Raw genomic sequence first — 12,379 nt, forward strand, 5'->3', positions numbered from 1 at the left:
GTGGGTGAACCATGGATTTCCACAATGCTGAGCTGATGCAGGGAGTTATGTTTTATGATTCATAGTTGTCACTGCTAAGAAGCATCATTTTGTATACAAAGCTATTACTGGATTTTCCCATGTGCATTATTTCACACTTACTGACACTGAAATTCACCCTCAAACACTCATGCTATCATGCACACCTTTGGGTATGTAGCATATACCCTAAGCATCTCCTTAGAGAAACACTACTCTAGTGGGTATCAATGTAGACATCATGTTATTTTAAACACTTTGAACTGAAAAAAATGGCAAAAACAGGTGCCCAGTGCTGGGGCTGCCCCATTGCCCCTGTCTGCCCTGATCCTGGCTCAGTGTGGGAGAGGCCCTGGCTGACAGCCTCCTTCAGAAATGCACTGAAATTTAAAAACATATATATTTGGTGCATCTACTGGGCAAGGAGAAGGATTCTGAGTTAGCCAACATCTCATCCAAGTGTTGCTGCTCTTAAAATTTGTGTGAAGGGGATATGCCACTGCCAGCTTCTAAGATACATATAAACAAAAAGAAAAAAAAAATAAGAGGTATGCAAAAAAAAAAAAAAGAAAAAAAAGCATGGGAATAATAAGAAACTTAATGCAGAAATCTAAAAAAACGCACAATAGCGATGGGAAATAGATTAATTTTATTTTATAACTTGGTTTCCCTGCCCTCTGCTAAGCTTGGAAGTTTCTCACATTGCATGTGCAAACAAATGAAAGAATCTTAAATCACGACCTTTTTATGTTTGTTTGGTTTGGGGGTTTTATTATTATCATATATACAAAAATGTCCAAGCACATTCATAGATTACATTTCTAAACAATAATTAAAAAAAAAGAACAACCCTACCAAACACAACCCTCCCCCCCCAAAAAAAACTTAAACAGAAGCCTATACATTCATGTCTTCAGTAAAATTACATTAACCACAGAGGCAATTAAATAAGCATGTTGCTCAGGACCCATATTCCCCAAACCAAAGGCAATATAGTCATGAACTTCTTAATAACCTCTAAAATGGCAATCTAGATTTATGTGTATATATTTATATGTATATACATGTATGCCAACTCACACCCACTGACTAAGGAGGGTAGAAGTCTTGCTACCTTATGATGCCCCAGTAGGACACATTTCCAGTGTCAAAGAACACTTTTAAAAACAATTTCTTCTCCTCATCTCTAAAAAAAACACTTTAAAACTTCACAGTGTACACCATCGGACTCAAAAGATTGCTGTTGTTGGGTTCATTTATATATTCCTTTCTCAAGGAATAATCCCACTGACCCAAATGGGAATTTTGCCTAATCTGAGCTGACTAAAGGGTAGTTGATAAAATGGCAGAAAAATATACCTGTATGAGCCATCCTTCCTGTTCCTTTTTAAACAACGTCAGAAGAGGGATGAAGGGCTATGAGGACCTGCATGAGGCTGAAGAGGACATTTTCAGTCAGTCTGAGCATCTTTTCTCTCTTGCAAAAGGAGCAAGTCAGTATTTTTCAAAATGTAGCAGATGATGCCTAAAGTGCAGTTCCTGCCCTTTTGGCTCTGTTTGGTGTCAGTTGCAGTTCAGGCACATTGCAGCACGTTTTAGGAGGCACTACGTGCTTGAAGATCAGGTTCAAGATAAAACAGGGTAAAAATCTGCATTAGAGCTAGGAGAAGTAATGGTTTTCATTGTAAAAATATTTGTATGCTAAAAAAAAAAAATTTAAAAGGAGAGCGATTTCAGTAAACCTCCAAAACAGTTTCTGCCACAGCAAAATGCTGAAAAGAGTTTTGGTAGTGAGAAAGCTGAAATTCTGTGAAAGCAGATGGTGAAGGGGCTTAAACAGCAAGGTGAAGCCATGCACTGCTAAACTAATAGGCAGGTTTGGAAAACATAAGTAAACTAAATGAATTTCTGCCTGACCGATGTGGAACAGCTTAGGAAGAGCCGTTGTTCTTTCTTTGGAGGTTCTGGTGCAAGCAGGCATTTTGGAGCATGTGCTAGAGCTGACACAGGAGCTCAGAGCCCTGGACTCGCACAAGAACATATTCAGTGGACTCCTCTTTTAGCACATGCGAGGTGATTTAAAGTAGCAAGTTCATCTCCCTGCACATATGCACCCAGAACAGAGGGTGGTAGTGCAGTGTAGCTTCCAGGCAATTGATGGGAAGGTTTGGACACTAGGGTTGGCCCTCTAGGCAGAAGATGTGCAGATCGATTAAAACTAACACTGTGCATTTATCCTGCTCCAATAACTAACCGCACTTTAGCAGAATATAGGACATACAAATATTTCACAGCTCATTTTGTGGTTATCCAGGCTCTACCGTGAAGAAACTCTTGGTGATTAGTGGTAGAAAACTGTGCCTTAATCATGCCATACACAAAGAAAAAAGGAGGATTTTAAGGGACTTGGGTGTTGTCTTAGGCACAGGAACTCAGAAATTGGTACAGGTCTGCTCAAGGCAGACCTAGTATGTGCTGTCTGAACCAATTATCCACAATGTCGAAGACAGCCTCGAACTCAGCACTGGATGAGGTCACAATGCAGCCAAAGGATACCATGTAGCTTTGTCTTGCTTGTGAGGTGAAGCTCGTCTGGCACTGTCAAGTGTTTGTTGACTCTTCTCTGTCAGTGAGGCCCAAAAGCTGTAAATACTACATGAAAAACTTTACCTTTTTCTGTCCCCAGTGCATATTCTGTTAGCAGTTGTCTTCCCAAGCACACAGGCAGTTGTTGAGATGTGAGAATAATTAGAACACAACATAGCATATGCAAACAAGCTGGAGAAGGATATTTCAGAGTGGAGTCCCAAACACAGGGCTGCATATCAACCTGCCATAACCTGTTTCCAGAGTAATTGGTACATCTCCCATTCTCAAGCCTTGCTTCCATTTTTTCTTTTCCTTTCTGTTTGCCTACTTGAAAGAAGTACATTTCTGACATCTGGCCACAGGGACAGGTTTTAAGCTAGTTTCTGCTGGCACAGAATCACTCCAGTCTGTGGTTGACTTCTCATATAAACAGCTGAAAATCTGGTTAATAATCAACACTATCACTATAAGGAAGGTAAACTCACTGCCTGTGCACTATGTAAGGCTAAATTCTCTGCTGATGGGATGGTGCTTCTGTGTATAGCCTATAGGTAATTGGTGAAAATGACCTGTTGATACCAATCCCCTAAAAGCAGCAGCATTGTTACGGTCAATGTGATAAAATCTGTTTTCTTAAATCAACTGCTCCCCACTGTCCCAAAAAATTAATAGCTTCAAGAAATGAAAATATCCACTCAGCAGCTAAAGTAGTCTCATACTACTAGCTCTAGCTTTCGTTTCATTTTATGAGATATTTTGCTATTTAAAATTGAAATAAATAAGTCAAACTAACCTTTGCAAAGGTTAATGTGGTTTGGTTCTGATAAACAGTTGGGTGAGTGTTGTGGTAAATTCACAGTGGCTATGCATTATGCATTAATGGTAGAATGACAAGCTATTTTTACTCATTCTTTTATAGAAATACAAGACAGTAAGCAAAAACTTTTGGTTTTAAAAAAAAAATCCCACAAAAAAAACAAACCCACAAACAAAAAACCCAGCACATTGCTTATAAAAATAACTCACCCCAAATTCAACTTCAGTGTATGCTCTAATTCATATACAGTAATATTTCACATTCACTGAGAATCACAAGCCTTTGGTTAAACACTGAGGTCATACAACCTGGAAGTAATTTTTGTTCTAAACTTATCCCTTTCTTTCTTGCAGTAGGACTAATTCCAGGCCAACATCTATCAGTCAGTACTGGATTTGCTTCAGTGCCTTCTGGAATAAACTCAGTTCCTTTAACGCTTCCATTTCTTAACAGAAAATACTGAAGTAGGATGCACAATACAAGTATGTGTTGAGGGTCTGTCACTGGAGCAAGGTATTTTGAGGGTAGCTATTCAAAAAGAAATGTTTTCTGTGTCTGCTCATGGATGTCATGCCTTTCTTCTAGGGATGTCTAAGGCTAAAAAACGCTCTCCCGCCTTTGCAAATAGACCTTCACTCCCTCTAATCCATCCATAGGTCCGCTTGACATCGACCTGGCTGACATGGTCCTGCCAGAGAACAAGCTTTCCCTTCTGGTTTCCAAACTGTCGCTGAGCAGAACCTTAGAACGAAACACTTCCATGAATTTCCTGTAAAATTCTTTGCATGCAAAATAATAAATGAAGGGATCTATGCAGTTGTTGAGGCAACTGAAGCATAAGGTGAGCTTGTAGGCAGGGTACAAACTCCAGCCATAAAACAGGCGGATGATCATATGCACAAGTAGGATAAAGTTATTGGGGGCAAAGCAGGTAACAAATACTAGAAGGACTATTATCGCCAGGTATATGGATCTAGTCTTCTGCCTGTTACCATATCTGTTCGATGTCTGAATAAGCTTCCGAATTATGCCAATATAGCATCCAACTGTTACAACAAAAGGGATCAGGAAAAGCACGACGAATAGTGTGAGGAGAAAGACTACCCAGGCTGCGAAATTGGGCAGCATATCCCACTTGAGGACATCAAAACAGGTTATAATCCCCAATTCTTTCACTTCATAGGTCAGATCTGTGCTTTCTAGTGGGTAGAAGGCTAGTAGCAAGAACATCCACATACCTAGGCAGGCAGCCAGGGCATATCTTTTTCTTCTCCACTTGATCAGCTTCATGGGATATACCACACCCATGTACCGCTCAATGCTGATGCAGGTCATGGTCAGTATGGAAGAATACATGTTGGAGTAGAACATCACAGTTACGAGGCTGCAAAGAGTCTTGCCAAAGCTCCAGTGGTTGCCTTGGATGTGATAAGAAATCTGGAAGGGAAAGCAGCTGGCGAGCATGAGATCTGTGATGCTTAGGTTGATCATGAAGATGACAGAAGGTGTTTTGGGTTTGATGTGCCAGCAGAGCACCCAAAGGGAGAACAAGTTGCCAGGGATACTGATCAAAGCCACCAGTGTATACACAACTGGGAGGGTGATGGAGATAGCTTTATTCTGGAGCATTGCCAGTGTTTCAGTGTCCAGGTGGGATCCGTTTTTAACCATTATTCACAAGAGGGTTGTTGATCCCTGTAATCCAGATGGATCATATCATGAACACTTGGCTTAAAAACCTAGAAGACAAATTTCAAGAGAGAAATCTCAAAAGAGAAATTAACAGAAATCGAATGTACTTTTATTAATCAAACTAAAAAGGAAAGCCTTATGTAGTTTGACAGATTATCTCTGGATGAATGAAATCCTTTGAAATTATCTTCTGAAATTTCTCTCTTCCCTCCATATCACAGTAGCATTTTGCCAGTCTCACTTCTTCCTAGCTTTTAACTTTTTCCCTGCCGAATGGCTTTCGGATACTGTTTGCAGTCTATATGTTATCAATATGTTATCACACCTCCAACGTTATTGTAACATAAAGAAAAACACATATCACAAACTGAAATGAAATTGATGTCTGCATGAGAACGCTAGGCCATAGGATCTCCAGGAGCTAAATCCATTCTATCTACTCCAGATGCCATGACCTTGCTTCTTGTAATATACAATATTTTCTGACCTTTTTTTTTTCCCCTAAAGTGACCCATTCCAAGTAAGTGCTGGGGTTTGTTTGTTTGTTTATTTGTTTCCCAATGGGGAAAGGAGAACATGCAATCAATTAGTCTTGGTATATTCATGATATAAACAGAAGATATAAAAACCATCATGTATAATTGAGAACCAGGGGCACATTGCACTTGCTTGGACTCGTTTACAGGTTGAAGGGACCAGGCCTACAGAAGTAACAAACCCTCTTCTAACAAAAAGAACAGCTACGGAGTTTCAATTTCTGCAAGATTTAAGTTGTTAAAAAACGTTCTGTTTGCAGTGGTCTTTTTGGCACCACCTGTAATTCTGCAAAACTAGGTTCAGTTTTGCAGTCTGCAAAGTAAAACCGTGCTTTCACTGGCTGGCCTATGTAGATCTTTCTTGGCACACACAATAGCTTATGGTTTAGGTCATTTATTTCATAAAGCATGTCAGCATTCAGCAGCTGCAAACAAGAACTCATGCCTCAATGCGCCATATGCATGCGTGCTTATTTTCATTAAGTTGTTGTTCTCTTGGTGCTGGCTGACTCTAGCTCAAAGGAACCATTCTGACAAAAATGGTGATTTCTGACAAACCCTGTGATTTCTGACAGAGGCTTTTACTGAGTAACTTGCTAGACCTTTCACAAAAGAGCTGTTAGTGATTCCTGATACCTGGTGAAGTCTCTACTGAAGGCTGTTGTGCAGTAAAGAGATGCTCAACTCTAAAAATAAATGGAGTACAGACCCAGAAAAAGTATAGCTACAGCATCGAGAAGCTCAGTGGGGGCTTCTTTCTGTTGTTTCTTGATCTGATCAATCTGACATAGTGCTTCAAATGTCAGCTAAAAATATTCAGAAGGAGTGAGAGTCAGTATCAAACAAGTGATGTTAACTAATGTTGCCAGTCTTCCAGGAGCTTCCCAGTGAGCTGTTGGAAGCCCAGGAAAAGGCACAAGAAAACAGGAATTGCAAAGCAGTCAGAGATGTGTTCGTAATATATATCATACATGTGACACAAAGCAAACATGTTCTAAGTAATGAGCACATCACATGATCACAACTGCAAAAAGCCCTTTGAGCTAAATCCATTGCAGATGAAATTCTGTTCTTGTCAGCGGAGCTATATCAAGAATGAAACTAACTCTTCAGTTTTCAGGGGAACTTGAAAAATCGCTCACTAACACAAAGCTCTGGGAAAAAAACCTTAATGCTATCTATTTCAATTCTTTTATCTATGACTTACCATAGTAAATACCTATTCATGAGTTCTGTTTCCTCAAAAGTCCTTCTCAAGCGGCACCCCTTCGTGGCTAACAACCTTAAAATTTCTCAAAACAAACAGAATTTTTTTATGTATATGAAAGTTCCTACAGACCTCTATTAATAAGCCTTTGTAAGTGAAAGATATTTGCTCTGACAGGATAAGGGATCTCACTCCTAGATGTTAGTCCAATAGACAACGTATGTTCTATTTGAAGGGGACCTATAAGGATGCTGGGGAGGGACTCTTCATTAGGGACTCTAGTGGTAGAACAAGGGGTAATGGCTTCAAACTGAAACAGGGGAACTTTAGGTTAGATCTAAGGAAGAAGTTCTTCACAGTGAGGGTGGTGAGGCACTGGAATGGGTTGTCCAAGGAAGTTGTGAATGCTTCAACCCTGGCAGTGTTCAAGGCCAGGTTGGACAGAGCCTTGGGCGACATGGTTTAGCGTGAGGTGTCCCTGCCCATGGCAGGAGGTTGGAACTAGATGATCTTAAGGTCCTTTCCAACCCAAACCATTCTGTGATTCTATGATTCTATGATACTTGGGAGGTAGTAGTATAGGTGAAAATTTCCATTAAATCTGTCACACTGGTCATAAAGCTATTGAATACCTCTTATGTTCAGTTTTGTGTTAGGGCTGATCACAAACATTTTTTATTCTAAAATTGCTTTTTCGAAGAGCACATCCTGATAAGAAGGAAGTAAAATAATTCACTCACAGATGCTGCAGTACAGAAAACAGCGTCATGGCCTGGCTGAAGGCCTTTTTATGTCCTTGCGGAACACTACCATCAGTTAAACATAAGTACCTCTCAAACTTAGGCACCTCTTGAACAGAGGTTGAAAGGAACCAGTCTTTGTGGCTAAGTGCCTACAAGAGCTCTCCAAAAAGGGTAGGTTCCCGTGGTATGGTTTCCAGTAAGAAAGATGTCCATCACAAGGAACAAAATAAGAATGATGCAATGGTTCCCTAGTGTCTTCTGCAGGAGAGGATAGTGCATGCAGAGTACACAAGACTTGCTGCAAATCATGATTGAGGGCAAAGACCCTCTTGGGGAAATGTGTAGTACAGAAAATCCTACTTCCAACTTTGTCTTTCCTTTTGCCAAATCCTTCTGGGGCTCTAATCCTGAGTTCCTTGTTCAGGAAAGCCTGGGCTAGCAAAATCCCTGCTCTCAATCACCCTTACTTGTGATGCTTTGCTTTTTAAATGCCCATGTTAAGTTTCTGGAACCACAATGTAGCATTTCAATGTACTTTACCTCTCCCATTTTTGCATCTATTTGGGTTTAGGTAATACTGTATTTGTATTTTCATCTTGTTTAGGGTAATTGTATGTTCTTTCCCCACTGCAACCACAGTCTTTGCCTGTGTCTTGTGGTTTACCTTGAAAATGTCATAAATCAAATGAGAAAGTAATCTTTACGAGTTTTAGATTCTCCTTACATTTTATGAGTTGTTTCCTTTCAATTTCAGGTTTTCGATTCAAATCAGTGGAGTTTGCATGGCTTCTAAAAAATCATGGATTGTAAAATTCAACCCTCAGCTAAGATTTCATATCCATAATCTGTAAAAATATAGTTTTATTACATAAATATCCTGTTAGGAAGATATGCTTTTATGTTGGGGAAGGCTATATTTAAACTACAACAAACGGACATACAGGTAGACCGAAACAAAACCTCAATGAGGATTTTCCAAGTGGGAAGATCCTGTCTTATTGCCAGTCTTCAAGCTGATGAGATACAAGGAGAAATGTTAAGCTTTTCTGCTGGCCTCATTTCTGAAACTTTTAGTGAATGGATGTGTTTTATATTAGGTACTAAGAGCACCTACATCCTCTGGAGTATCCCTTGCTAAATCCAGGTAGGATCTTTTTGCTTGTCTTCTTACCAGCTTATGACACTCTGCACAGAAAGCTCACTTAGAAATTCAGTAATGTCAGGTTTTCATCCAAGCTGTAACCATAAGCAAAGGTGACAGCTGCTTGGTGCCTTTTTGACAGGAATAGTGATTCCTTTCTCTTCAGTTGACGAAAGATGACAAATAAAACATTAAAGGATATACTGAAAATCAAGCAGTAAAAATCAGAAGAGGACTGTATTATTTCTTTGCCATGGAACAGTAGCCATAAAGATGTGTCTTCGTTCTTTTTAGGGGACTACTAAGTAAAACTGATGTGTTTCCTCTCTTACATCTATTCTCTTCCTGTTGTTGGTCGAGTGCACCTGTGAGAAACACTGAAAAGCCTGTGAGCCAAATGAAAACCAGAATTACCACTTTATAAAAATTTTTATAATTTATTTTGTGATTTGAGATGCAAAAATAAACCTCAGAACTCATCATGCAGCAGAAAGCCGTCCAAAACCTATTCTGCTTCATAGTTTTTTGTTCACTACTTATCAAAGCACTATTGTGTGAATAAAAAAATAAAATTAAAAAAATCATAAATTCTTTGATATAGTTACACTTCTGGAAAATCACCCTTCCAACTGGAGAATGTAGGATGGCATGTTTCAGATTAAAGGAAAAACAAACCGCAAACTGAAATGCAGTTTCAACTGAATTGCAAACTGGTTCAGAATGAAGCAAAATGAAAGCACAGATTTTATTGTAAGCACTTGAAGAAATAATATTTACAGTTTCTAATCAGTGTAAATGTGGCTGAAGAATATATTTTGTTTCTCAAAAAACTGCATTTTTTATTTTTATTTTTTAATAAATTTTCTACTTGTTCAGTTTAAAACTATTACAAAGCAGTAACAAAAGCTGAAGTGTGAAGGTGGTTGATGTGTACCTTAATGTAGCTAACACTGGTGAAAGCTTAGGAATCCTCAGTGTGCAGTGTTCCTGCTGCGGATTCAACTCCCTCCAGGACTGTCTGAATTGCTAGTGAGATGAAAGAATATTAGACAAGGACAGAAAACGGACACTTAATTTCTATTGTATACTGAGCATGGGGAGAAGAAGGAGCCTGGAAGGCAAGGACCCAGGAGCCAGTTATCTTGAGTTGTAGGAAAAGTGACAAATGCTTTGATATTTAGATAGAGCAGGGGATTTAAATATCAGGAACAAGAAGAAAAAGTGCTCTTTTGTAACACACGTGAGTTATTGTTCCTAAAGCATCATTGATGTGATTGAGAGAAACACTTCTGCAGATGCTTGTTCACCAAACTGAGGAATGTAAATGAGTGCATTTGTGACTGCATGTTCCTTAAACTGAACATGTGCTTTACCGAAAGAGGCTGCAGGTTTTGTCCGGAAGGCTCTTTCTCACCCTTGCAATAAACTTTCATGCAAATTTTAGCTTGTGGGGTTACATCTCTAAAAGCCAAGGGTTTGGTTCCCTCAGTCAAGATCCGAACCCAAGTCTTCTAAGAAACTTCTCTGTATTTGCCCTTCCATGTTCTTTCTGCCTTTTTTTTTTTTTTCTGTTGTCTGCTGTTTTGTTCTGAGTATCATTATTGTAAGGACCAGAAACTGTTGCTGAGCCTGTACTTACGTTATCACAATGGCATTATTTCATGCTAGACTTTAGCTTAGCTTCTTTTAAGAATAAATACGTCTGGGAAATGAGACTTTTACCCTCTGTACACTTATGTGTACAAGTACTTTGAGCAAACAAATCTGAAAACATCTTACTAGCTGCAGTATTCTTGACCTTCTGTAGCATTTCGCTTTAGAAAAATATTCTTTATTTTTTATTTTTCACCAATTATTATTCAGATAAAGAATATAGAAAACAATATGTATGCCTTCACTGCAAAATATGGCACATTTTTAACATGAAAGAGTTACATTGTAACCCCTATATTAATCAAAAACCCTTGCGGAGACAAACGTCAGTCTTTATCTTAGTACACCTTTTCAAAGTAAACCCTATGGTGGTTATAGCTCTGACCTCAAATAGTTAGGGCAAGGTAAAACAAGAGTGTATTTTCTCTGTAAAGATTTCATATTGAAAGGTAAAACCCCTCTATTTTTTCAGTAAGAAAAATGTAGAAGCATTACCAGCTTTAGTGTAATGGAGGAGTACATGCCTGTTGAGTTTGTTAGCTATATCAATCTAGACAAAAGCAACTTTATTCAAAAGAGAAGAAAAATAAGCCTATCGTTTCTGCCTATCAGAGAGTGCTTCTCTTCTCCAGCCTGAGACTGCAAGTGAGCAGTTTCCAAGATTCAAGAAGGAAGACTTGTTGAGTGTGAAATCTAAATGTACAGGTGAGATGCAAAGAAACATCACAAGGAAATACTGTACTCTCTCTTCAGAAGTAGCTAAGTAGTAAAACTAACTGTACATTACTTCCTTCACATTTCTTGTGTCTGTCCTGGACTATGCAGTTTTGCTGATAGTTGAATTTTAGTTCACTTGAACCTTCACCTTTGCTACCCATAAATTAGCAAAGTCAGGTTCTGTGCTGGTGTTAGCAACATTCACCCTAATTTAGATAAGATTTGAATAACACTAACCACTATCATCTGTGTAATAATGCAGTTCAGACTGAAACTAGTCACTGTGGTCTTTAAAAAGCTCATTTCTGCAGCAGTCAGGTTTATGGAAATAGTAAGGTTGTGGGCTAGTATTGACAAAGAGGTCTCAGCATCTGAAGAGTGATTCTGAGCTAGTTACAGTATAAAATGAAGCAGTTTGCAGGTTTCTTTATTGGTGTGCAAGATAGTCAGCATTCTGTGAGCAAAACCTTAGGTCAATTGAAACCCAATTTGTGAAGCTCCACTGATAGGTTGTCTAGGCTGGTTTAAATTTCAAGCAGAGTAAGCATCCTCAACAGGATTTAAGGAGGTTCCAGTTGATGGGGTAATAGCTAGAACATTATATATATGTTGGTCTTTCCTAGTAAGCTTAATTTTTCCAAACCTGATATTTTTAAGAGGATTAGCAAAGCTAAGGCAACACCTTTTCAGAATTCAACAGAACAGTTCAGTGATTCATTCTACAGGACTTATACTTTGCAGTTACTGCCCATGTGCATGCTCTTATTTTCCAACATCACAAGGTAACTTGCCTCTTGGTGGGCTAATGCTGTCTTGCATGTATCATGCATGCAAGCAGCTACTGAAATATTGCTGACGCCTGGCAGGGAACCTTGACTTTGTTAGACTACAGTTTTTGTCAGATGGTGCATGGTCATGGAGAACCAGCTCTTGCAAAGCTCCTTTTAACCACTCTGGCAGACATCCTGGTACTGTGGAGTTATCCTGTGCCAGAGGGCCCTCCTGCAGGTAGCTTGCCCTTTAGCTATGAGAAGATGGTGAAGATTTATGTTTTCATAGAACTTTGACTGCAAAAAGTGCCCAATCAAGTCTAAATTTAAATAACACATGAACTGATTTCCTTTATAATTTTAGATCTTTCAAATATTGTCTACATCCAGGGTTAACAGACAATGGCTTCTGGTCTGCATCTACTTCCTACTACAAGTAATTGTCTCACATAATTGTTGTGAAAGTCAGAGGGAAGAGAGTAGTCAGTCCTTTTTC

At 39.0% G+C, this 12,379-nt stretch overlaps 1 protein-coding gene across 1 annotated transcript in view; it reads right to left on the bottom strand.

Annotated features, from left to right (window-relative positions):
* Positions 1–3,882: 3,882 nt before the first annotated feature.
* Positions 3,883–12,379, bottom strand: part of P2RY8 (purinergic receptor P2Y, G-protein coupled, 8) — a 29,752-nt gene continuing 21,255 nt past the window's right edge. The window contains exon 3 of the mRNA XM_010015932.1: positions 3,883–5,163. Within this exon, the coding sequence (XP_010014234.1) occupies positions 4,022–5,095 (1,074 nt within the window). The 5' untranslated portion in view covers positions 5,096–5,163 and the 3' untranslated portion in view covers positions 3,883–4,021. The remainder of the gene's footprint in view (positions 5,164–12,379) is intronic.

The sequence above is a fragment of the Nestor notabilis genome, unplaced genomic scaffold, assembly GCF_000696875.1.
Source record: "Nestor notabilis isolate BGI_N333 unplaced genomic scaffold, ASM69687v1 scaffold11516, whole genome shotgun sequence".
NCBI classification, from domain to species: Eukaryota; Metazoa; Chordata; class Aves; order Psittaciformes; family Psittacidae; genus Nestor; species Nestor notabilis.